This window comes from Apis mellifera, linkage group LG2, assembly GCF_003254395.2.
Source record: "Apis mellifera strain DH4 linkage group LG2, Amel_HAv3.1, whole genome shotgun sequence".
Classification (NCBI taxonomy): Eukaryota; Metazoa; Arthropoda; class Insecta; order Hymenoptera; family Apidae; genus Apis; species Apis mellifera.
In genome coordinates, this window is record NC_037639.1 from 14,630,887 (window position 1) to 14,657,150 (window position 26,264).

Genomic DNA, 26,264 nt, shown 5'->3' on the forward strand with positions numbered 1-26,264 from the left:
TTTAATATTCGAGAAAACCGCGCGATTTTAAGATCGATTTTAAGATACGTCGAAACATTTTCTTTCTTCCTTGATTATCCGTTAATGTATGCCGTTTATTCCTAAAATATTCTTCCTCCTTTTAATTAATTATCCGATAATGCACGATAACACTGCTTATTCTTAAAATATTCTTAAAATATTCTTAAAATATTCTTCCTTACATTTTTCGCATTTAATATTCGAGGAAACGTAGAAAAAGATTTTAAGATCAATTTTAAGATACATCGAAATATTTTCTTCCTTGATTATCCAATAATGTATGCTTATTCCTAAAATATTCTTCCTCGCATTTTTCGCATTGGCCGTTTAAATATCCGAGGAAAATAACGTAGCGATTTTAAGCTACATAGAAGCATTTTCCATTTCCCTCGGTGATCGATTATTCGCACAACGCGTGACACAACACCGGCAGGACAACGGATTCGATTCGAGGGGTAATTTTCGCGGTGGAAAAATGATAGAGCTGCTCGTTCGAAACGGGTCGAGTCGAATGAGGATCCGGTTACCAGAGGCTCGCGTGTGGTCTCCGTCCGATCGGAAAGCGAGCCACGATTGAAAGGCCGTTGCCAGCGCCGCCGGTTGAAAGTAAATTTAGCGGGAAACAACGGCCGCCCGCTCTCGGGGAGCCGTTGTTTTCTTTTCGCGGCCCGTAAAGGGAAATTTCACGAGATGGCTCGCTCGACCGGTAACCGACTGCGATTAAACGCGGCTAAGGAAATCCTAAGGCGATACAATCCTTGGAAAACAAAGCGGAAGTGGAACGCGGCGGCGGCCCTCCCTTTGTATTTCAAAAAGGATCGTTTTTCTCGCCGAGCGGATGGAAAACGCGAATCAAGAGATGGAAAAAAAGCGACCGAGTCCTCCTTTGTCGCCGAGTATTCATCCGACGACGTTCGAATCACGCGTCAAATAACGCGAGCAAATAAGGTTACCGATCGAGTTCCCTTCGTCTAGCGCTACGATTACGCGCAAGAGAAAGAAAGAAAGAAAGAAAGAAACGTTTCGAGATGTGCTCGGCTCTCGTAACGCGTCGATTAATATCACGCAGCCGATAATCGATATAAATAGAGGCTCGGGAGCAACAGGCGAAACGAGTACGCGTCTCTAAGAGGCGAGGTCGCTCCTTAGATCTGCAACGTGATATTAACCCTTCGACGCGGCCCGACGTATTAAGTTGCGTCCCACTTTTCTAAGGCTTGGGTGCTATGGTGGGGGGCGATCGATATTTTTCTACGAGCGGGCGGGATTCGGAGAGCGATATAATAACATGGAAAAATATGGCTCGGTTTTTTTCCTTTTTTTCCTTTGTTTTCGATCCAACTAGAATTTCCTAGAATTAAAAAAATATTTATTTATAGGCGAGCCAATTGAAACTACCAACCCGCGAAACGGCTCGATGATTTATCGGTTTCTTTTTCCTTTCTGCCTTCGTTGTGTTTATCCACGTACGTACATACGTACGGCTCGTGACTCATTCCCACGTCGCAAATAAGAGGATCGTTGCTTATCGCGGCCGAGACCGATTTGGTGACGAATGACGAATTCCAGAACGACAATGGGAATACGTTAACGTTAAGGTGGAAACGCAAGGAGGCGGGAGAAGCCGATCGATCATTCCATCGCGATGACGCGGGAAATGGGCAACGACGAAAGTATTAAACGCAAGGATTAAACGAATTCTATAAGAATTTTATGATTTCGGGACTCGCGATCCCTCCCCCCCGATCTCTTTGCCCGCCAATATCCTTCGCTCCACCGCCGCCAATTTTCTTCTCGAACATCCGGCAACATTGCGCGCTAGAAAAATCGTTCTCCCTTTGAATCTCGCCATACACTCGCGCAATTCCTTCGTATTTTCTTTTCCTCGAAATTAATTAATCAATCAATTTATTAACTGTTTCGACAAATAAAAAATCCTTCTCTTCTCAAACTCGCGTAATTCCTTGATAAATTCCAACAGAAAATTCGAAGTTATTAATTAATTAATTAACAAACAGTTATCGAAAATTCAACAAATACTTTCTTCTCGAAGGAAACAGCTTTAATTAATTAATTGACGAACTTTCGTTATCGAAAATTCGACAAACAATTTATCGATTTTTCGAATCGAAAATCGCTCTTTCCTTAAACTTGCCAATATTTTTATTTCCTTGGCAAATATTTTCTTCTCGAAGTTAATCATTAATTAATTAATTGACGAGCTTTCGTCATCGAAAATTCGATGAACAGTAAATTCGAAACTCGAGTAAGATTTATCTCGATAAACGCACGAGTTCAAAACGGAATAACGAAATGATTGGCCATCGATATTATATTCTTACAACTGTTCGCAAGAGATCCCTCTTTCCAGATTCTCGCGTTCTCAACGAGAACTGATTCCAATTCCGTCCGATCTCGATTCTCTCGATCGCTCCTCTCCCAAAACCAACCTGCCGCTCGTAAAATAACCATAACCTGCTGGTCCCGGTCGCGCAGAGTATAGGATTCGAGGCAGGGCCCCCTCGAAAAGAAAGATTTCGTAATCGAGGCAGGCGGATCTGGAAAAACGTGACACGTCCGCTTTATCCCTTCCCCCGGCGCGTATAACGCACGGAAGCTGGCCTCGACGAGCAATGTCGTCCAGTCTCACGAGAGCCTTCCTACCGGTAACGACAACAACCAGTCCTCCTCCTCCTCCCTCTCTTCCTCTTTACACCCTTTGCCCTTTGCTCTTGAATCCGTTTTCTCCTCCTCCTCCTCCTCCTCCTCCTTCTCCAAGTTCAAAGTGCGGATTCGAATGTCCACATCGTGCAGAAGCGAAGATATTCGTTATGTCATCCACGGAGAGGCCTGACGCGGCGGGGGGAGGTTGCTGTGCGGCCCGGGCGAAGTCGAGGTCAGTAATTCACGGGATCGCGATCGTGGCCCAAGTGGAAGGAGTTTTGCCGATCGATCGATCTCTTATCCTCGTTTAATCGTGTCGAGGAATATCGAGGAACTTCCAGAAGAGATCGAGGAGGATTGGAAGTTCGAACCGTCTGGAACAGTGAATGCGCAGATCCGTCCGTCTGATTAAAATTGTCGAGGCTAATCGGCTGCACTCTAGATGCGACGTCGATCAGCAGAGAGCGGCGACACGTTCAATCGATATCCAAGATACGAGATGAGTGCGTTCGAGACTTGTTCGAGGTTGCCGCCGCTTCGAACAAACGGTTTGGTTCGAATTCTATAGTTTTAGGTAGAAATATATTTAGGTAGAAAGGAATTGAAGGAAAAAGAAAAGAAGAGGGAGGAGGGAAGCTCGCGGTAGATCCGTGAATTATATAATTCGCTCTTCTGCAGACGTATCCGATGGATTGCACGTGGTGTAATGGCGAAACGAAGCAAGCACGTGCATCCGTCGATTTTTATCCCTTTTTCTCTCCGCGATGGCGCGTGTTTGACAATTAAAGCTGGTGGATCCGGTTGACTCGAGGTCGTCGGATCTTTCTTTCGTCGAGCAAACTTGTGAAATATATTCTCGAATGAAACGCAAAGTGCGTAGAACCGTTGCGCTAGTTCTTCGAATTCCGTCCGCCTTTCCAATGAAAGCTTCGAACGAGGCGGTGTGTGTCTTTGGTTCGAGCCGTATTTGGATATATCGATGACGGATATTATCGGATATGCGGGAAAATAGCGAAGAAAGAAAAATTCGAACGTTCAAGGAAAGTAATTTTATTTCGACGTTTGTTATTGGATTATCGTTCTGTAAATTTTCATACGCAAAAAAAGTTGGACGCGACGAGCGGAAAGATGATACGGAGGATGAGGCGATATCCGCGCATCTTTTCCGCGTAAACATTCGTCATCTTCGAAGATAAAATTAACGATTCGTCAAGCCTTCGTTTCCTCGTCACTTTTTTTTATTTTCAACAAACGTTAAATCGATTAAGAAAGAGCACGACGATTCTTATTTCGTATTACTTAACGAATTATCGATTGTCGAAATTCAAAGAGACTTGGCCCGATCGGAGAGAACACCTTTTCCCTCCGAGTAGTACATTTTCCGCGATTCCAGGCGGCCAAGCGTGACACTGGAGTGGCGCTGGAGCGCGGATAACGCGCGATTTATCAGTGGGTGCGCGCGTTAGAATGTAGAAATCCTTGGATCCGCTCCTCACACGTCCGATTCCCTTCCTACTTAACCGCGTATAATCCCTCGTGAAAGTAAGCGCGATTCGAAAAAGTTTCCAAATTGCAAAAATCGAGAAAAGTTTCCAAGAGTATTTACGAGGCGTGTTTCGAGAAAAGTTTCATATATGTGTGCGCGCAACGTTCGTGTGACATTCACGGAGAAATCTGACACTCTTTCTCTCCGTCTCTCTCTCTCCGTGTTGTTATTTTGACCTTAGAAAGCAATTGGAACGAATTCTCCTTCTCTTCCGGATCCTGGTCTCGGCGACCTTCGATTCGGAACGAGTATAACGAGTTAAAAGTCTAAACACGCGAGTGGACGCGAATCATAACAACACGGTGTATATATATATACATATAGCTTGTTACGGAACGAATATCTCAATTGCGTAGATTGAAATTCCTATCTCGGTTGTGTATTGGCTGCGGAGAGACGATAAACGACAAGTTGAAGTTAAGGAGAGGAAAAAGAGGGAAAAAAAAAAAGAATAACAAGCGTTAGAATTCGCTTAACAGGCTAAAACGTTTTCGTAGCGTCGCAGTAGTAGTAGTAGCAGCAGCGGCGGCGACGGCAGCGCAGCTCTTGCTTCTCCCACCTCCCCGCGCTGGAAATCTCGCGTATTTGAAATGCTCGAACGGATCAACGGTTCCCGTTCGAGAGATCGCGGGAGCAACGACGCGTGTGGATCGAAATAGCGACGCGTTGCGGCATCGATCACCTCGTCGGGTGCACGAGAGCGTGAACTCTGCTGCTGCTACTCGCCTGGAACGAATCTAAATCCCAGAGGTGGTGGGCATTCGAATTGTCCGTTCAATATCTTTAAATTTACCTTTAATCTATTCGAAAAGAGGAGGGAATAGAGATAACCAATGCGTTGACGATTTGGTTTCAGAGACGGTAAATGGTAGGATGGACAACTGCGGAGGCGGTCAGCGGCTGCCCCCGGACGGGGACGAGTTTCCAGCGGCGTACCAAGAGTTCGGTGGGAACAGCGGACAACAGCAGCAGCAACAACAACAACAGCAACCGCAACAACAGCAGCAACAGCAGCAGCAGCACCGTTTCGCGACGACGGGGAGCGCGACGGCGAGGACGTCGACGATGATGGGGAACGGGCGGCTCGTGTCGTGCAACGAGGGCGAGTCGTTCATGGTGAACGAGGGGTACAAGTTGCTGGAGGGGAACGTGGTGACGGGCAGCGGGATCATCCTGCAGACCGAGAACAGGATCGTGGCGGGCCTCGTCCCGGGCGCGGAGAGCTCGTCCGTTTGCCAGGAGGTGGTCGGAAAGCTGGAGATGGCGGGGATCGAGGTGATGGGCGGCAAGGTGGGGAGCGAGAACGTGGTCGTTCGTTGCCAGGACGCGGGCAGCAACGGCGGTGTCTCCCTCCTGGCTCGGGACGAGGCGAAGGACGACTCGGCGAAAAAGCGTGTTTACTCGGCCGCCGGCTGCTACGGCGGCCAAGGCGACGGGAGCAGCGGCAACGTGCTCGTGTCCGAGAAGAGGATCGAGATCACCGGCTATTATCACAAAGACGTGGTGATCGAGGAAGATCGGCACGCGGAGAAGGACGACACGCCCCCGCCGCTGCCGCTCACCGGTAAAATCTCCCGCCCCTTCGCCCCTCGGACGACGCTTCCTCACCTCGGACACTTGTTTCCTAATTCGTCGGTGTTTTCGTTCGCAGGCCCGCCCAAGATCGACCGCCCCACCCCCTCGTACGCGGCGAGGAACGCCCCGACCCTCGACACGACGACGCCCAGAAAATTCACGTTGAACGGCGAACTGTGGAGGCAGGACGACAAATCCGAGCGATCCGTCAGGGACAAGATCGCCATGTTCTCGTCCCAGAGCAGCCTGGACGGCCCCCTGTTCCCGAGCGCGAGCGTGATAGCAGCGGCCGCGACTAGCAGGAGGCTGCTATCCAAGTACAAGTCGACGGAGGACGTGTGCAGCGAGGAGAGGATGCAGTGCGGCCAGAAGGAGAGGATCTCGTTCCTCGGGGACAGGACGCAGAGCTCGTTCGACCTGACCGACTCCGGGCGAAGCGTCGGCCAGGATGCGGGGAAGAGGTACAACAGGCAACGGTCGCCGTCGGCCGCCACCGCGCCGTTCAACGCGTTCATCAACGCCCAGAAAACGTTCCCGCAGAGAGGCAACGCGACGGTGACCGGGTCCCCGTTCGAGGCGTCCCCGATCCCGAAATCGTCGGCGAAGAGTTACGTCTCGAGCGCGGGCCAAAGTTGCCCGCCGATGAAAGCGGGTGTCGCCGCGTCGGCCGCGTTGTCCCGCGCCACGAGCTTCTCCGGTTCCCCGTACGGGCATCAGGATCGTACGACGACGGGCGGCGATCCCGCGCCGACGTTGGCCATCGCGAGGACGAATTCGTTGGCGTCCACGTTCAAGAGGCCCGCCGAGGACAGCCTAAGGAGGAACAGTTTGAACCAATTGATCGAGCAGAGGAAGAGGTCCATCTCGAAATTGAGAGGATTGGTGATCCCCGAGAAGGAGACGATAACGATCGACGCGCCCATCGTCGACCTGCCCGAAATCAAGTCCCGAGACTCGATACTGTTGCATCAGGTAAGCGTGTCCTCCGCGCGAGGAATAAACGTGCGAGAAGAATACGTACAAGTTACGCGTTGTCCACAGGTGTTGCCAAAGATGAGCATTCAGGACAAGTGGGGCTCGCAAAGTTCCTTGGCGAGCAACGCAAGCACGGCCAGCGTGCCTCTGAGGAGCGCCGCTTCTTTCAAGATGCCCGCCCCCCAAATACACTCCAAGTACTCGCCCGCGTTCAAGAGGAAGAGTCTGACCGTGTACGGCACGTCCTCGTCCAATTCCTGCTCGACCGCCGCCGTGAAAACTGCCTCGCCCGTCGCCACCGTCATCTCCACGCCGCCGCTTTGCGAGCCTCCCAAGAGCCTGGAGAGCATCTGCAGCCCGACGCGAAGCGACTACAGTTTCGAGTACGCGTCGGCCGCCAGCTCGCCCGAGGGATTGCGCGGGAACAGGCCGAGGGCGGCGCAGAGGAAGGCGAGGATGGATTACGACGACTCGGACAACGACTCGGCCGTGAGCAGCTCGCAGAGCAGCATATCCCGCGGCTTCAGCCCGCCCGCCTCCCCCGTCCCCTCGGAACGCTCCACCATTTCGTCCGAGAGATCGTACTTATCGACGGAGAACAACTATCAGCGGCGATCCCTGATCATAGACAGCCCGACCAGAGGCTACAACCAGGCGAGGGAGTCGGACGGGTCCCAGAGAAACGGTTCCCAGATACCTCAGAGACAGTTGAAACGATCGAACAGCACGGATACCAATTGCAGCACCTCCTCGACTCTCACCTCGGGCTCACAGGCGAGCGCCGAGTCGCTGTCCCGACGGGTGCTCAAACCGCAGAGCGTGGAGGCCATAAATCGCAAGAACATTCTGGCGAGCGCTAGATGCCGCAGCGGCAGAGATCTGAACGGATCGCCGCTGATTCAAAGGAAGTTTGCCGACGACAAGGGGCGGTCGATGATCGGCGAAAACGGGGAGGAGAACGGTTATCAGAAAAGTCGGGGGAAAAACAGCGTTTCGAGTGCGAAAGACGTGGTGAAGATCGCTTACATCGAGGTGACGGATCCGTTGGGAGAGGAGGATCCTTTTCAAAAGGCGAGCGAGCGATCCGACTCGCCTTTGAAGACGAGCGTCGTCGCCCCGCCCTCGAGCAACAACGTGGCCAGGCCGTCCAAGTTCGAGGCGTCGATCGAACCCTCGAACGATTTGAAAATGTGGGTTCGCGCCGAGGCGAAGGCTCTGGCCAGATCGATAGAGGAGAAACCGGTCGATAAAGTAGAGAAGAAGCCGGCCGATATCGCTGCCGCCGACCCCGTGGACAACACGGATCAGAGGAGGAACAGTAATAAATCTGTCGTAATGGAGAAACAACAACGGTACGGCTCGATCGATCTGTCCTCGCCGAGTAGACGAGGCCAGGAAAACGAGAATCCAGAGTCCAGATTGACGAAGCAACCGTCGCGTTGCTTACCGCCGAAGAAATCTTCCGAGGATCAGAACGATCTATTGACGATACTCACGACCAAGAGTAGATCTAGATCGGCGATACACGTGGACGAGGGAAGTTTTGGTCGGTCCAAGAGTCAGATGAGTTTGGAGGATATCCTGGGGGCGAAGGCGGAGACGAAATCGGCACGAGGTCAGAGCGGCGAGACGAGAACGGAGAAGAGCAACATTTTCTCGAACCATAGCAATCTGGGAAAATCTTTATGGGAATCGAGGGACAATCGATACATGAGAAGAAGCTCGAGCACGTTGAACGAGTATTGGAACGAGGATCATAAATCGTTCTCGAAAGCAACGTTGGAAAAATCAAGGTTGGGCGAGAATAGCGCGGACGAGATGATGGAAGTGGAGAAATCGAAATCGACGTTGTCGAAAATTCCAACGTCGAGAAATCTCGGTCGAAGAAGCGTGAGTGTTACGGATATGAAGAAGGCTGTGGAGGTAAACTTTACCGGTGCGCAAACGCAGAACGTTGGAACTGGCCATAACCGATTTCCCAGTTTGGACAGTAGCGTGGACGAAAATGTGTCCCCCGATATGGACACGGACAGATGTTGCAGCGAACAATTTGGAAGTATCAGTTCGTTGGCGAGCAGCACCAGTTTGATCTCGCAACAGGAATTGGCGCAACTGGTCGAAGAGGCGAGTCTGGAAGAAACTCGAGGTGTCCACGACGTGATCGTTGTGCTGCTTCACAAGGAGAATCCGACCGGTAGCGTAGGAATCACTTTGGCCGGAGGAGCGGATTGCGAGATCAAGGAAATCACTATTCACCGAGTTCTGGCCCATTCCATAGCAGACAAGGATGGTCGTGTGCAGAGAGGAGACAGGATTCTGAGTATAAACGGAAGAAGCACGCAAGGTCTCACGCACAGAGAGAGCATAGCGGTGCTCAAGCAGCCCAGATCGGAAGTTGTTTTGGTTGTCTCTCGATCGAGGACGGAGGAAGGGTCTTGCAAATTGAAATCACGAACCGCGAGCGTCGAAACTATCATCGAAGGTGAGATTCGAATTTTTTTCGAAAAATTTCGTTAAAGGGAAAGATTTTATTAGTAATAACCGAACAGATTTTGTTCTCGAAGGATTCGAGACGAACGATACTGCAGAGGACACTGCGTGGGGTCCACCGTCGGTTGTAGCAGTTTACAAGGACGGAACTGGTTTGGGATTCAGTCTCGAAGGAGGTAGAGACAGCCCCCTTGGGAACAGGCCATTGCTGATCAAAAAGATATTTACCGGTACGTTGCGTTTTCCGTCGATAATCGCATCTTTAAAATTACGTATCTAATAAATATTGTGTGATGTATAGGAGGTGCTGCTGAGAAAACAGGTGCCTTAAAGGCAGGGGACCAGTTATTACAAGTGAATGGATATGATGTAACGCGAATGTCAAGAATCGAAGCGTGGTCTCTTATGAAGAAACTACACGATGGCGAAGTGAACCTCCTAGTCAGGCACCCTGCCACCAAATCGTCGTAAATGGTAGTCAATTCCGATAAACGTGTCGTATGTATATCGTAACACCATGGAGATGCAATACAACGAATTTCAAACAAGTGCAATGGTTTCATAGAATGCAATTTTTATATTGAATTTGAACGATACAATACGCGTTTGGATGATTCTTGTGTTCGAAATCAGATTTTATTGCGAGTATTTAGTCTATTTTTTCATCTACTTTCAAAAAATAGAATAATCAAATATTTCGTTGAAAATTTACTATAGGATCCATAAATTCTGCTTATATATGTACGTGTGTATCAAGATTATATCGCTAAATAATTATTTGAAAATCTCTGCGAGAAAGAATTTTTTTTTTGGTATTGTGGTACTATCGAGTACAATGTGTAATATCCGTTTACATATACGTGAGGAATACCTTTCCTAATCATCATCTACTATTAGTTTGTATTGAAGTTTGATCTAAAGAACAACGTATGTGTAAACATGTTTTTGTTTAATACGATATATTATGAAATAAATAGAGAAAAATAATTTGTAAATAAAGAGTGGAAAAATTCAAAATACAATTATTCTAGAAATATGGCATATATAATGTAAAAAAAAAAAAAGAAAGAAATGTTAATATAATGCATCATTAAAGTATTTAAATGTAGACTGACATTTGTTTCTAGGTTCGCGTTTGTTAAAAATCATGCTGTGATATATGTATGTGTGTTAATATAAAAGTAATAAGCATAATAATAAAACTGTAGCTTGTCTTTAATAAATTCTTTAATAAACTGATATTATAAATATTTTATCAATTAAATATTCTAAATGTTATTAGATCAACTCTTCGATATCGTATATTATTTCATAAATATTTCCAATGTGATTAGATCGTTGCTCTTTTTCTTTCGATTAAGTTTAAAATAATTTTCAGCAATAATAATAAAATAAAACACAGATTTAACAACGTTTTAAAATAAAGTTTTATATATACATCGGAGACTATGTTTGTAAAATGTTAATTATACGTTCAACAAAATTAATACCAATAATATTTCTTTGGTTTGCGATTTTCTTTAATACCCATTTTATCCATAATATCCATTTCAAATGTTTTCAATTTTCCCTATAAATTAATAAAAATCAAAATTATTAATTAATACACTGATTATTATTAATATAATAAATTAATAATTATTATTAATTATACTGATACATATTAATTATTTATTTTTATTAGACTGAAAAACTTACTTCGAATGTTAATTCCTTTACATTACTTTCGATAGTATCTTTAGGTTGCTCGATATATAATTCTGGAGATTTATAATCTACAGTTTCTTTGCTACTTATAGGAATTGGGATAATTCTACCAGTTCTACTAGATACTCTCACTCGTTTTCCCTCTTCTGTATATCTCCATTCTATAAAAGTTCCTTTTCTAAAATAAAATTAAAGATATGAATATGATGTATTAATCTAATAATCTCTATTTGTTTTAAAAATTATAATGATTCTTACAAATCAAAAGGATCAACTAATTGTACATCTCTAGTAACTAATAATGGTTGTTCCACGCGTAGACAAACTCCTGGAAAATCATTCTTTTTTCCACGTATTATTGCCTTCGTATTTAATCCTTGTACAATAATCCAATTTCTTTCCTGAATAATATCTTGCACTATTCCTTGTTTTCCCTTATCTGGACCAGTTAATACCTCTACCTAAAATAAAAATATTTTAATACTGCTTCTTTTTATATAACGCATAAATATATATCGTTTATAAACTACATACACGATCTCCACGGAAAAAACTCCAATCTTTTATAGGTTCAATTGGAATATATTCTCGGCGTTTTTTAAACCAATTTTCTATACTGAAACTTGTAGTCCAGGGACGATGTATAGAAAAATGCAATTTCTTTCTTGATACTATTTTACGTGGAAGAAATTGCGGTTTACCGGGTGGAGGTTTCCAATATACCTATAATAATATATGAAATATTATTTTCTAATCTAAATAGAATGTAACATAAAATATGATAAACACGTATATAAAATAAATGTACGTACACGTTCTGTAATACGATCTATATAACGATCTGGTAAATTTGCATATTTTTTAGACCATTCACCCATCTTTCCAAATAACGTACTTATGAGTCTCATTTTTTTAAATTATAAATTAAATTCACGTTTAAGATATTTAAAAAAAATACTATACTTAAAAATTATAAATAAAGTCAAATCCTCAATTAAATATGTAACACATGAATCAAAATGTGTATGAACTTCGAAAAAGTATGATATATAGAATTGAAACTAACATATACTTATTTTACTTAATTTATAAGTGCATATATTATATATATAAATGATAAAACGTGTTAATGTTATTCAGTGTGTTCAGTTTATATTAAAAAATTTTATTACAATAATGTCTAATTAATTTATAAAATTTTTATTAAATTTAAAAAAATTTTAAATTAAAAAACTTAAAATTTTTGTGATATATTATATGTTACATATATATAAAAATTGTATTTAAATATTCTTATTGGATTTTATATTATAAAAATACTTGTAAACGTAACTTTATATTTTCAATTTTATATGTAAGTTTCATTACTTAGCCAAAGTGGCGCCATTTTTTTGAAAAACATTGAATGAAACGTATAAATGATGAATAATTATATATATAATTTAAAAATACAAATTTACAAAACAATGTAATATTATTATAACAAAATTTATTAAATCATATATATTATTATATATATTTATTATTATATGTATTATTAATATTATGATTCCAATAGGTTAGAATAATATATATATATATACATATTCATGATTCATTGTCCGTATTCATATCATCGGAATTAAAAAATGTTATTTCAATTGAGAAAATGCATATATACACAAATGCGACAATTTGTAACGTTTCATATGCCTAATAGATCTCAAGTGAAAATAAAAACGATATATTATTGGACAGAATCGAAATATACAAATTTAATGAATCCAAATTTTAGCATACATAGGTCAATGTGTACTAGTCAAAACGAAGATATTAGATTGCCACCACTAATGTGGAAACAGAGAGAAGACGGAAAAAACGGAGGTTTCTCTATTTTACGGATGCTTCAGACATATTATCTTTTACGTTCAATTGACAAAGACTTTCGTATTATTGAATTTGTACAAGGAGTTCGTCAGGTATAATATGTTTATTGATGTGTTAGTGCATTTTGGGAAATATAATTAATTATAATAATATATTTAATTTCAATAGATAATGTTTAATTGATACAATACAATTAATTTAATTTAGGCAATAGAAGTAATATCTGATGCTTTAACTACTCAACGCTATGAAGTATTAAACGGTATAGTAACTGAAAATGCTATAACTATATTAAAATATAATGTTAAGAATCTTACACAAAGTCAACGTGATTTAATAAGTATAGAAGGTGCCAGTATTTTACTAGTGCCAGAACTTATAAAAATAAGAGTATTTGAAGGTAATTTTATATAATATAATCATATTTTTTATCGTTACTGTTTTCATATATTTAATTCTATTATAGATAAAACAATGGTTGAAATAGGATTAAATGGACTTTATTTGAAATCGCTTGAAATTTCAGAATATTACTTGCTAAGTTTTAATTACATATTTCAAAGAATATATACAAATAATGAAGGAGGAACATGGATGGCAAAACTAGTCAATCATACAACAGATATAATTTAATAGATTTCAACTATAATTAAATAAAATTTTTACTTTAAAGAAAAATTACTAGTTACATTTTAGAATAAATATCTTTTTTTTTATATATTATATATTATTGAGTGTTTAGATTAGAGATTACAAGATAATTTCATTTAATAATTTTGTATAAAAATATAAATTATTTAACATTAAATTAATAATAAAGTCTAAAAATAATTATAATTATAAAAGGCATAAGTTTCTATTTATATTATCTAATTATATTATCTATAATATTTAATATTATCTCTAATATTTAATAATTACATGTATCATATTTTTCTAGATTTACCAGAATAAATATATTTTTTTTCAAACATTTATGTCTTTCAATATGGAAGGTATATAATCTTTTATATGCAATTCTGTTGCACCAAGAAGAATCTCATTTTTTGATATAGTAATTATAAGAGGTTTCTGTAACATGAATCTATATAAATTTACAAAACGTTTTTACAGCAATTAAAAAATACATACCTCAGTTAATTGAGGATTGTGAATCCAACATTCTTTTTCATATAAATTTTGAAACAAATTATTTCGTTTCATGGGAACAGAATTATAAAATGTGACTTTTACATTTGACAAGTCATGTGCCTTAATTTTTATTACATTTAAATATAATTCCATGAACAATGATATTGTAATTCTAGTGCATATATTTGATCGTTTAAACGTTACATTTATCGTTCGACTTGAATATGATGTAAGTTCATATAAATGATCAATGATATTTGGACGATTTTCTATAATATTTAAAAAATTATGTTGAAATAATAAAATTAAATCATTATTAATAATAAATATATAATGAATTTAAATAAAATTACGTTTATAAATAGCATCAATCAAACGAAATGGTTTTGTAACAGATGCAGCAAACATTGGAATCTGATTTCTTTCTTTATCTTTAAAACAACTATCAATAGCTATAAATAATTATAATAAAATATAAAATAAAAAATAAAATTATTTAAACATTATATAAATTTAATTTAAAAGAATTAAATATAAAATATAATATGCATGTAATGTATACAATGTATACAAAATTTATAATATCAACAACTTACATTTTCCAACTTCTTCAAATAATTTTGTAACTGTTATATCTTTATTAATATATTTGCTAAGATGTGTCATGTATAAACTATATTTACTATCTATTTTCTCATAAGTAGGTCGATAACTAGATGTAGAATATGCTTGAATTAAATTTCTAAGATTCTTCTTGCTTTTATATTCTTTCACTATTGGTACTTCTTGATATATTTCAGGATTAAGTTCTCTAAAAATAGATAGATTAATAAAATAGTGAAAATAAATAAAATAAAAAAAGAATATTTACCTTGAAGGTAAAGATTGACACGTATCTAAAATAATAATTAATAGTTCAGGATTATTTTTAAGAAATGCGGACAATAGTTCACTTTCACATATTGCATCTTTCCTAAGAAATTTTTCTGGAGCATCTGTTGCAAGCATATAACTCTCTTGCATTTTAAAACCATGACCAGCAAAATAGAATAGACCTATATAAAAAGATTTAACAATTTAAGTAATAATTTACAAAATATTTATTTTTTAAATTACAAATAATTAATTACAATTAATTACAAATAATTTATTTTTTATTTTTTATACTTTACCATATACACCTTCCATTAAAGCTTTGCTAAATATTTCTATTGCATTTTTCATTTGAGTGAATGTCAAATTGAGAAAACAAATTACTTCGAATCCAATTTCTTTCAGAAGATTAGCAATGCATGCAGCATCATTTTTAGGTGTTAATAGACATTTATGATATTCATACTCTTCATTTGCTATAATTAAAGCTATTTTTGCTACTGCTTTTAATCTTTGGAAATCTATCTATAAAATTATGAAATTAATACATTGATATAATTAATATTATAATATTAATATTAATAAAAAATATTACATATTTTTACCATTATATGACTTTTTTCAGTATAAGCTTCACTAATATTGTTATGAATATAACAATAATATTTTCCTTCATTTTTTGAGGTAAATTGTTTTATCTAAAATTTAAAAAAAAAAATTCATAACATTATTATTATTCTAATGAAGAAAAAAAATGATAGTTTACATACATGCAGAATGTTTGATGTTTCTCCATCTATTTTAATATTGTCATGGAACCATTGATAACATGGTTCAGGATTGCTACTAGCTTTGCAAAAAATTGTAAAACTTTCATTTTCCTTAACTTCCAAAAATTGTTGGGGTTGTACTTCTATTATAACAGGCATAGGAAAAATTTGAACAATTACAGCTTTTGAAGTTAAAGTTGATATAAGAGTGCCATCATTTTTAATTTGAAATACTTTACATTTATATTCTCCAGCTTGAGAAACACTTTGAAATAAATAAAATAAGTTTCACATTTCGGTTAATTAATAATTTATAGAAGTTGTATAAATATTTTTATATTAAATATATACTTAGTTATAATAAGATCAAGTTCATCAGAAGTATAATGTTGCAATTGTTTGTCATTATGATACCATATGTAATTTGGTGGTGGCATTCCAACAGCTTTGCAACACAGATGAAGATGATGTCCAAATGAAACTTTCAAAATATTAATTGGAAATTTTTCTGTTGGATGCATAATAATATTCAAAGGTTCTAAAATCATTGTATATATATATATATATATGAAATATTAAATATAGATAATAAATAATTTATTAAATAATAATATAATATCATCATACCTGGATCAGATATAATGGATAGAATATTATAAAGTTTACAATCATTTAATAAAGTACATAATACTTCTATAGTACACATTCTAATATTCAATTCAGAAAATAATTTTTGTCCAGGAGAATCATTCGAATGTTTAATTTCTTGTAAAGATTGTAACCAAGTGCTATATTTTATGAAATGAAATTGAATTTATTATCTTAATTATTATAATTTAATATTTAATTTCTATTCTTTTTTTGAATATTTCTTTTTTTGCTTACCATGGATATTGAAGTTCTTTGGCTACATGATTTGCTAATATTGTCCAAGTTGCATCTTTATTTAATGCATTAATTATTTCATTATATGTAGTTATTGGTAAACATTCAATATACGCGTCTTTATCAAATCGTGTCATTTTTATTGAAATTTTTAAAAATGCTACGTACGAAAGATTTTGTTATAAAAGAAATAATTTTTATTTTTTAAAATAAAAAAATATATTAATTATATTAATTATCGTTTAATATCTAAATTTGTTTTGAATAGAAATTTTTTTTCTTTTTTTATAATAGTATATATTTTCATAAAAATTAAAAATGTAAAAATTATTTGTAAAATAATTAAAATTTATAATGTTCATAAATACATATGTAACACACACATACATGTATATCGATACTTTGTTCTCAATCGATATAACAGAATTATAAAATAGTAAAAATTATTGATCAATATTTTTATATCTGTAATATATTACAATTAGAAAATGTAATATTTTATTTAAACTCATAATGGGAAAGATATATAAAATATATATAGTTAAAAAAATAATTTTATACCATTAAATCAAGATAGGATTAATATATTTTATCATTTAAAACAGCATTTATCTATAATAAATATAAATATAAAAATATATATATATATTTATTAATATATAAGAATAGAAATTAAATTAATACAATAATTTTGTAAATGAATTGAAAGTAAATAATTTTTCATTATCAAGTTAAGTTTGCGAGTATGTGATAATAAGACATGAATCTATGTTAATCTGTTTTATCTTCAGCGTTATACATTGTAACACCAAACGAAAGAGCGAGCTTTCGGAACACCCCGGAAAAGTATCGTCAGTTTTTTATTGCGGGTGCGATAGAATGGTGGGGGATTGCTGTAACCAATGAGCCCGCAAAAAGCGGCTCCTGCGCGATGCGCGTGGCGCGCTGCGCCGCATAATCTTGCATATCAGTGATCGGCAGTGCCATCCAGAAGGCAGTAGGTTACGGGTTCTAAACGTGGTGAAATTTAAGGAGTCCTTATTGGTGCGATTGGTGAAAAAGGAAACGTGTGAGGGGATAGAGGGCACACGATAGTAGGTGCACGATACTCGCGAGTGTCGGAAGATCTAGTGCCGAGCCATCATGGCGAATCCACGAAAGTTCAGTGACAAGATCGCGCTACACAAACAGAAGGAAGCACAGGAAAGAGCGGCGTTCGAGGCTATCATGCGAGAAGTTTCGGATTACACAAGCAGAGTAAGGAAATCCCAGTAGGTCCTTGTCATTGAGGGACATATCTTGATATTTTCCGTATACCTTCTTCGGCTCAGATGTTAGAACGTAAACAACGAATATTCTCTTTCCTCGTTGCACCGTGTGTCGAGTGTGTGTATGCCTACGTGAATGTGCTCGTCTTTCTATACGGTCGTGCGTATTTGAGTGTGTGACTAGTCTACTATCAGTATTTGTGTTAACGCGTACAACTACATGTACTCGCTACTGGCCCTCTGTTTCTCTTTCCTATTCGTTATCATAGTGTGCGGACGGATGCGTATGTGTCTCTTCGTTCGCCGCGTGCAAGAGTGTATGAATATGCGTATATGTGGAACGAGTACTTATATGCGCTCCGGTATACTATGCGAAACGTACTGTGTGCTTGTTTGCCACCATCCGTCCTGTAAGTTCTTAATAAATGCATACGTGTGCGATCGACAATCGCATCCATCCTGCTGACTAGTTCGAACCGACTATCGTATTTTCAAGAAAAATCTCGATTTCTTTCTTCGAATATTCTCACGATTTTCTATACGCATTTTAATCAAAATGTATATATATCCGCGATTAGAAAATCTTCATTCGTTTCTCATTTAAAAGAAATTGAAAGCGTTCACAATAAACTTGACGATAATCGTGTTTGTGTTTCTATTTACGCGACATACTTTTATCCACGATCGATAGTGACCAAATGAACTGTTCTTCGTTTTTCTGATAGTTTATCGTTCGTTGAAGTGCGTCGTTCAACTTTCAGTCCATGCACTTTCAAACTATTTCGATGAATATCGTTCGCATTTAACAATTTTAAGTATCTTCGCAATCTCGAAATTATTAGAGATATAATACGAGTGATCACGTGTTGTTTCGAGTTTCAATTCAAGACTGTTCATTGTGTATGTTTTTCTCACAAGAATTAGAGACAAATTATTTTATTACTTTCAATTTATGATTATATAAGAAAATTATCGATAGTAATTATTTTAATTAACAAAAGACAAGTTGAATTTTCGAATATATCAAGCGCAATCGGTCAATAACCTAATTTTTCACACGATAAAAATGCCAATGAAAATCTGTTCTTCCCTGTTAAGTACGATACTTCCGGTTCCGGGTTCTGAAACAACAACTTATCGTCTTGCTTCTGCGCGAAATTGCTTTTCTTAACGTTTCGCAGTTAACGTTTCGCACGATAAAACGGACGATAGCTTTTAGATTGACAGTATTGTTATTAATCGACTCGAAATGTCAACGTCTAAATGAAAAATCAGCGAGATAAGATTAAAATTCGATCGTTTGCTCTTATGCAATTGATGCTAGCCATGATTTTATAAATTCGATTTTCCGATGAAAGATAGTTGAAGAACCATTTATCGTCCGTTTAGCACGGAATTGCGGAATTGTCGCGCTTACGTTCGTCCGCTTACGTTTTTTTTTTTTGAAAAATGCACGTGGATGCGACGGATCGCGCGCGGATTCTCGAGCGACAATATTTTTTAACTAACGAAAGATAGGAAAGCTGATGAAGTTCACGCATGCTACGGGTCGCATTTTTTTCTTTCTTTTTTACGAGCTAGCGCCCTCTGTCGCGGTGTTACGTGGAGATTGTCGTTTCGCGGGAATCGCGCGAAATTGGCGCGTTTTTAATCAGACAGCAGACCCCGATAACCGCACGGTCATTACATAACTGCCAACATTGTACTAAATGCGGAAGCTGCGTTATACGTTAAAGTTCATATTCGATCAGTCGATATCGCGGCGTTATTTACGGTACTATGACTTAATCTATTGGACGTTGAGAATGCGCGCGCGCTCGCTCGCTCGCGTGTACACATGTTTTTAGCCGTGCATCTAATTATTCCCGCGCACATTTCTCTTTATTTCTTTTTTTTCGCGCTTCGTTATCGTTCGAATTATTCGATAAATTTCTTTATCTTCGATCTAGCTATTCCCAAAGCGTTTCGTATTAAAGGAAGAAAAAGTCGTTGCATATTTATTTGCGCGATATTCTACATTATTACGGGAAATTGTATCTCGCGTGTGTGTACGTGCGCGTTCCATTAATTCTATTTAATCAACTTGGACCCGACCAGACCAAACCATGGATCGGGTAACGACGTTTGCATACGTAATCCTTGGTTCTCTTCCCTCTGCGCGATTCCACGCTACATTTTTGCGCCTTATACGCGATCTTTGATCCGAACTGTAATTTTTGATCGAACGATCCAGTTGCACGACTCTGAATCATTATACCGTTAACGGCCTCGATAACGATTACAAACGTACTGCGATTAATCGTTCGAACCGATGCGTGCTAACTCACGCGTGTTGTTTAAATCTCGAGTCGGATGGGAAGAACAATTGATCGTTGTTGAACGATTGGAACAATTTGAATTATTTCTCATAATTCTTTCTCATCGCATGTATCTCGCGATATAACAATTTTCGAAATATTCAGTTCGAAATGAAATTCAAATTTTCGTTACCAATCCAAATTTCGAAGAAAATTTATTAAAATGAAACGAATAGGAACAAAGAAAGAAGGGGAATCAGAAACGATGAATACGAAATCAATGGAAACTTCGTTTTGGCGATATTTTTTTATCGGTCTCTAGTTTATCATCCGAGTCATTAGAAATTTTTCGATCGCGGGCATGGAATTAATTTATCGAGTCATAATCAATCAATTCGTCGTGTTAGCTTGTTTTTTCTTTTCTTTTTTTTTTTACAAACAAATTATCGGAATTAGAAAAGATAGATTGCAGATAGATTTTCTGCGTTCTCCCTCGGAAAGAGAGATACGAGAAAGGCGAGCCCACGTGGTCTCTGGTGCAGCATGATCTAATCGCGAAACAGGTTGCGTTGTACGCTCGTAAAAGAAAAAAACTGATACTTTCACCGCAAGAATTGCGCAATTTCGTTATAAAAAATATATATATGTATATAGAGGTCGCGATTGCAATTTTATCGCAACGATTTTCCATTTTTCTCACCGTGTCGTGTTTTCTTTATTATATCTCGAAAACGAGGAGAAAGAATATTCGGTGTTTACCGTTAATTCGATCTTCTTCAACGAATCGTTGGAATTTTCTTCTCGAAACGAAAGGAAAAAAAAAAAGGAAGGAGAGGTGGTCTGGAATGCGGACCTAGCGGTACAAATTCGTCTTAGACGGGTAAAGGGAAAGGGAAGTTGCTCCGACCAAGTTCCCTTCCCTTCCAAGAGTATGTTGTTCTGAACGTGAAAAAAGATTAGAAAATTTTAGAAAAGGGTAGAAAAAAAAAAAAAAGAAAAGTTAATTGTCTTACGCGAATCTCTCACGTGTAATCATCGTACGCGCGTATATACATGGATGAGTGTACACGAGGAGAGGCAAGAGAGTGTAGATTGTCGGAGGGAGCGATCAAGTTGGTGACCGATACGAACGATGGACCTGCTTAGATCCACTCGGCGAGCAGCTCGGTGTGTGCCAGTCCCACGGGATCCGGGGTACTGGAGACTCCTTTGTCCGTGAAGAGTGCCGGGGCCAGCCCACCGCAGTCCAGCGGCAAACACCTGCACATTAACCTGGGGAATCAGTTCAGGGCGGGTGGCTCTCTGCCGAATGTTAACAACAACGCGAATTGCGCCAATGACGCGAAACAACACGCATCGTCGCACAACGCCGCTATCCACTCGATCGACCTTAAGGTATTGGCCCATCTCTAACAACCGTGTCAATCTAGTGTCTCTTTCCCCCCACTTCTCATCCTTTTTCGTATATACACACATATATGTGTACACGTAGATTCGTGCTTGCACCCGTTTTTTTTTCTTTGCCTTTTCTCTGTTCCGCCTCTTCGTTCCGTTCCAAAAAAAAATTGCAAATTCTGCTTTCTTCCCGATCATCGATCGACCGTTCCCCTTACGCTGCCGTCCGCCGCGCCCTCTGCAAACGATTCGTTCGATGCACGCGAGCCGACACAGAAAATGGAAGGATCCGGATCGATTGTCCAAACGACGTAGGGAACGCGAGTAAACGCGCGATGGTGGCGACCAATGGTTTTCAAGGAGCAAGAATTAAAGTAAATGTTATACGCTTTCTCTCGTTTCTTCTCTCTCTCTCTCTCTCACTCGTTTTTTCAAGCCCGAGACAGTCCCGCGGTCGCGAATTATCGAGTCGTTCGAGATAACATTTCGTACGGTATTGCCACCGATCAATTACACCCGTGTGGGAGATCTCTACTTGTTGCGAGCCTGCTTTCGAACTCGTGACTCATGGGCTGGAGCAACGTACGGTGCCGATCGCGTGCCTCCTTTCATTAAACTATTTCCAGTCGCCGCGTAAAAATAGACGTTTCAAGATTTTTCTCCTTTCCAACGCCGGGCGGCCGGGGGAGGGGGAGGGGGTGCGCTGCGTTGCAACGTTTTCGTTCCGTTTTCGGTCCGTTCCCCTTTCCATCCCGCGCACAAGCTGTGGAAAGGCGGAATCGGACCGCCGCCGGTCTCGCGCTCTATGCAAACTTTCCAAACTATCCAACGCCTTATTCCGACGCGAAATATCGATGACGAAATCTCGCTCGCCTTTACCTTGTTTGCGAAACTTTAAGCTTTCTCGAGGAAACGACACGCAGGAACGAGTCGCAATCGCTCCGATTCGATCTATTCCTATCCTCTTTTCTTCTTTTCTTCTTTCTCTGCATGAAGGAATCTTTTGCACGATCGTGTACAGTGTGAACGCGAGAATAATAATAATAATAATAACTGTTTCTCGAGGCAACGTTTTTTTCGATTGCCATGATATCGGAATGGACGTCAAACGTTTGTTGACTTGCATGAACAGTTCTTTCCTTTTTTTTCTTGATTTTGAGACTCTGAAATTCCTAAATCCCCAATATTAAATCGCGTTAGAATTTAATTTAATTCCAATTCCGTAATAGCGTTTAGTAGTTTTCTGCTGTTTTCGAGAAGAAAAAGAAAAGAAATAAAACCTCTTCAGACGAGAAAATTTCGAAACGAATCGACGTTGAATCTCTCGAGTGAATAATATTACGTAAGTAATCGACGACGAAGCGATTAAAAGGAATTGATCTCGAGCCTTAAGGACGAAACAACAGGTGTAGTAAACAAGTTGGCAAATTTTGCGTATCGTACATCGCTATTACGATGCGGTCGGGGACACGGTTGTTGCTCGATGTACGAAACGTACAATTATGCTATATAAATCGAAGACACCCGCGAATTGGAATTGTCATGCAAATTATAGTGGATATCAATGAGCTGGAAATCGCGCTTCGTTCGATCATCACGTAACGATATTACCGTTCAATATAAACGTTATTATCGCTTTTCCAAACAAATTATTCACACCGGCAAGCGGATACAACTTGGAGAAATTTCTTGTTTGATTATTCGACGAGCGAGGAACGTTCACTCATATTCGTATATTTTTTCACTTTTCTCACCTACATTATACACATTTTTATGTATTTATCTCTTCACCGGTTATCGTATCAGCATTTTCTTCTGGGATTTTCTTCTTCTGGGAGAGTCTCTCCTTTTTCTTTTTTTTATTTATTTCGCAATTATTTCTTTCTTTCAACACAGCCTGTTCTCGATCCTCCCAGAAAAATAGTCTTCTCGTCGCGTCCCCTTAGATAACGAACCATACCTGAAAAAGAAAGTCCAATTACTTTGCTTTGCTCTGCATGCACATTTTCGCTTTCGTCGTTTGTTGCATAGATATCGATGTTAAGAAGAATTGCATGTTAATTTGTTAAGATAATTGTTACTTATAAGAATTATTCATCGAGTATAACGAAAGAAGAATTTCTCACTTACGTCCGGTGCAGATTCTTGGACGCATTTGGCGAGATTGTATATCTTGTTGCAATTATCGGAGCCGGCTAAAATTAGGAAAAAAAAAAAGAAGAAATTATTGGAAATCTTAATTGATTCTTTAATTAATTAATTAATAATTAAGAATACACGTACAGGTTGGAAGGCATTTGCCCATGACCGACTGAGCCCTTTCCTGAAGTTGATCCGGCAACAGGCCCAGCATTATATCCTCGTCCACGTTCGCTTCATCGTCCACCTAAACGAGAATCCCATTGTATCCTCAACCGAATGAATGTTTTTGAACGTTTCTTTAAAAAAGAAGCTCACCAAGCTGAACGCCTCCAACAAGCAATACATGTAGCAAGTGATGGACGGTTCGTTTACCAGGTTCCCTTTGTCCACGTCGTCGATTTGCGCTACGATTTGAGAGACGATTGAAATATTATTTTTATCGATCGCGACTTTTCGAAATTTTTTTTTAATATTCTTTGATTGTTCTCGCTTCGACTATTCTACTAACCTTGCGTCGTCCCGTGCTCGCTCATGCACCGAGCCTTGTCCTCCGCGACCAAATCGAACACCTCGGGCGGCACCCAATCCGGCTGAAATAAAATCCGTCGAAACTCGCGTATTCTCCAAATCATTATCGATTATTGTATTCCTTTTATAAAATCAATAATTCTACAATTATTATCCACGTGGAATCGATATCAATTTCTCGAGATTGAAATATATGTTAATTCTTCAGAAGATTCGAAGATACAGAAATTAACTCATGAAATTTTTATATTTTAATATATTTATATATATTTATATATATGCATTCTTCGTCAGGGCAGGTAGAATATTTTTCCTTCTAATTTTTTTATCATTGGTAAGAAATAGTTTATTCGAAGATACTCCTGCAGATTTTTCGTCGGCTACAAATTTCATTCTCCGCGGTATATTTTCTTATAGCATCTTCTGCTATATATATACCTCTTGTTTCATTTTCTCTATTATTAATTTCTCTACGAATAAAAGTAATTTAATGACGAAAAATCAAATTCATCGACTCATTTCACGCTTACGAAAACTTATTAAAACAATATTTCACGATCTTAATAATTCGAGATAAAAAAAGATCTAGCCTTATTCTACATCTCATAAGAAGCGACTTATTTAAAAAAAAAACATAAATAAAATTAACGGCGAGTAAAAGAATAATCGGCGAAATCCCCCTCCTTTCATCCTCTTCGAATCGAAATTGAATGCAAATTGGATGCAAGCTTACCGCTGCGTTCACGAAAATCGCGTGGAGGCAGAGGAGGGCGAGAGAATAGATGAAGGCTTGCTTCGTGTTGCTAGCCATGCTCTTCGCGCGTAACAATTATTTTGCCCGCACGCACACACGCGTTGTCTCGCGTACAATGGATGCCGCGACGCGTCGATGGTTCTTTATAACGGGTGCACGGGATGTGGGCGTGTGTGCAGGGGGGAGGAGGGTCGGTCGAAGCGCTGATTCAAGTCCTTTTGGTAATTGGCCGAAGAAAACACGGCTAATTTTCGGCCCCGCGACGGAAGTGCGCTCTTTCAGGATCACGTGCGCCCGTGGCCCTGAGCGCATCCTGTCCTCCCTCCTCTCCGATTCTTCTGTTTACCGATGATTGGTAAAAAACGGTAAAGTGTTGTATTGGATTAAGTTAAATTAAAAATTTTGGAAATTTAATTTTGGATTCTTCTAAATTCGAGAGTTTAGTTTTAAATTTCGTACAAATTTGAAACTCGTGACGAGACGAAAGGTTGTCGCATCTACGATCGAGTTCGCATAACGGCAACACTGCTTAATTTTCCTCGCCAAGAGATCGAGTGGCATCGAGGCAGATTCGCTGCATCCCTTTAGAAATTTGTTATAAATTCAATAGTTTGAAAGTAAAATAAAAAGAGGATATATATATTTTTTTTAATATCGTTTTATGTGCAACAGAAGCGTTGTAGAGGAAATCAACAACGTGAATTGGCAGATTCGCGATTACTGAAATTACGCCCGTTACGTTTCCTTTAATGACTCGTTTGCAAAAACCATTTGTTGCCACTCGAGGATAATTATATCGAATTACGAAGAGAGAAACGCAAGAGCGCGATGCTCGGATCGTAATCTGGTATTAAATACCTAATGGGATACGACTCTGTGTTCTTTTTATTAAAAAATGTATAAATAAGTACGTTACAAATATATTACATCACGCTGGAATCGTGAAATTTAAAAAAGCTAAGCTTCAAAAATATTTTGCACTCTGATAAAAATTTTTCTCTATTCTAAAGAACGTTTATCGGATTCACGTTCTTTATATTTAATTGAGAGGGAAAAAAATATCGTTTAAATTTTTTTTAAAACGAATCAAGAACGAAGAATAATGGAAACTGCGTGAAAATACGCGCGAATATTACGAGGATCGATGCGTGCGTATTATTCAAGATCGTGCGAGGAAAAGATAAAGATTCGTTTTCTCCCTGTTAGCTCAACGACCTTGAGAAAAAGCATCGAGGAATTCGTCATTTTAGGGGCGGCGCCGCGATCGGCACACCTCTCGAATTTAATTACCGACCGAGTTCTTCCAACAAAACTCCCTCTCTCCTCCCGCTACCTTTTATCAATTTCACGGTTCAGAGGAAATCTCGAAGCCGGGTC

General features: G+C 39.1%; 6 protein-coding genes across 15 annotated transcripts in view; 3 read left to right on the top strand and 3 right to left on the bottom strand.

The window, feature by feature from the left end:
- The window catches only part of LOC725893, a 34,120-nt gene extending 23,799 nt beyond the window's left edge, over positions 1 to 10,321 (top strand). For 3 of the 4 annotated variants that reach the window (XM_016910882.2, XM_026439303.1, XM_016910880.2), the window contains 5 exons: positions 5,088 to 5,795; positions 5,883 to 6,778; positions 6,848 to 9,263; positions 9,331 to 9,501; positions 9,573 to 10,321. In XM_016910882.2, the coding sequence (XP_016766371.2) occupies positions 5,088 to 5,795; positions 5,883 to 6,778; positions 6,848 to 9,263; positions 9,331 to 9,501; positions 9,573 to 9,742 (4,361 nt within the window). In that variant the 3' untranslated portion in view covers positions 9,743 to 10,321. The remainder of the gene's footprint in view (positions 1 to 5,087; positions 5,796 to 5,882; positions 6,779 to 6,847; positions 9,264 to 9,330; positions 9,502 to 9,572) is intronic. The other variant, XM_016910879.2, reaches the window with a different exon arrangement.
- A 159-nt stretch (positions 10,322 to 10,480) lies between these two features.
- LOC408675 (probable 39S ribosomal protein L24, mitochondrial) lies at positions 10,481 to 12,024 on the bottom strand. Its single transcript, XM_392212.7, has 5 exons — positions 11,791 to 12,024; positions 11,513 to 11,701; positions 11,237 to 11,439; positions 10,970 to 11,156; positions 10,481 to 10,841 (listed from the first exon to the last, which is right to left on the bottom strand). Exons 1-5 carry the CDS (start codon positions 11,884 to 11,886, stop codon positions 10,755 to 10,757), a joined length of 762 nt encoding a protein of 253 aa, XP_392212.2. The 5' UTR covers positions 11,887 to 12,024; the 3' UTR covers positions 10,481 to 10,754.
- Positions 12,025 to 12,547: 523 nt separating this feature from the next.
- On the top strand, positions 12,548 to 13,522 carry LOC100577661. The gene is made up of 3 exons (XM_003251233.3): positions 12,548 to 12,936; positions 13,052 to 13,244; positions 13,311 to 13,522. Exons 1-3 carry the CDS (start codon positions 12,607 to 12,609, stop codon positions 13,475 to 13,477), a joined length of 690 nt encoding a protein of 229 aa, XP_003251281.1. The 5' UTR covers positions 12,548 to 12,606; the 3' UTR covers positions 13,478 to 13,522.
- Positions 13,523 to 13,742: 220 nt separating this feature from the next.
- Positions 13,743 to 16,712, bottom strand: LOC725958 (mucosa-associated lymphoid tissue lymphoma translocation protein 1). Its single transcript, XM_016918129.2, has 11 exons — positions 16,504 to 16,712; positions 16,246 to 16,406; positions 15,970 to 16,156; positions 15,619 to 15,883; positions 15,454 to 15,546; positions 15,148 to 15,373; positions 14,847 to 15,030; positions 14,572 to 14,786; positions 14,329 to 14,427; positions 13,976 to 14,244; positions 13,743 to 13,915 (listed from the first exon to the last, which is right to left on the bottom strand). The coding sequence occupies exons 1-11, from the start codon at positions 16,638 to 16,640 to the stop codon at positions 13,811 to 13,813; spliced, it is 1,941 nt and encodes a 646-aa protein (XP_016773618.1). The 5' UTR covers positions 16,641 to 16,712; the 3' UTR covers positions 13,743 to 13,810.
- A 538-nt stretch (positions 16,713 to 17,250) lies between these two features.
- Positions 17,251 to 26,264, top strand: part of LOC408676 (CREB-regulated transcription coactivator 1) — a 31,187-nt gene continuing 22,173 nt past the window's right edge. For 3 of the 7 annotated variants that reach the window (XM_026439296.1, XM_006568859.3, XM_006568860.3), the window contains exons 1-2: positions 17,252 to 17,760; positions 21,215 to 21,463. In XM_026439296.1, coding sequence (XP_026295081.1) covers positions 17,647 to 17,760; positions 21,215 to 21,463 — 363 coding nt within the window. In that variant the 5' untranslated portion in view covers positions 17,252 to 17,646. Of the gene's footprint in view, positions 17,775 to 21,214; positions 21,464 to 26,264 lie in introns of all 7 variants that reach the window. The other 4 variants (XM_006568858.3, XM_392214.7, XM_006568862.3 and 1 more) reach the window with 4 other exon arrangements.
- On the bottom strand, positions 23,326 to 24,988 carry Obp1 (odorant binding protein 1). Its single transcript, NM_001011590.1, has 6 exons — positions 24,867 to 24,988; positions 24,114 to 24,195; positions 23,921 to 24,009; positions 23,747 to 23,849; positions 23,594 to 23,658; positions 23,326 to 23,423 (listed from the first exon to the last, which is right to left on the bottom strand). The coding sequence occupies exons 1-6, from the start codon at positions 24,942 to 24,944 to the stop codon at positions 23,406 to 23,408; spliced, it is 435 nt and encodes a 144-aa protein (NP_001011590.1). The 5' UTR covers positions 24,945 to 24,988; the 3' UTR covers positions 23,326 to 23,405.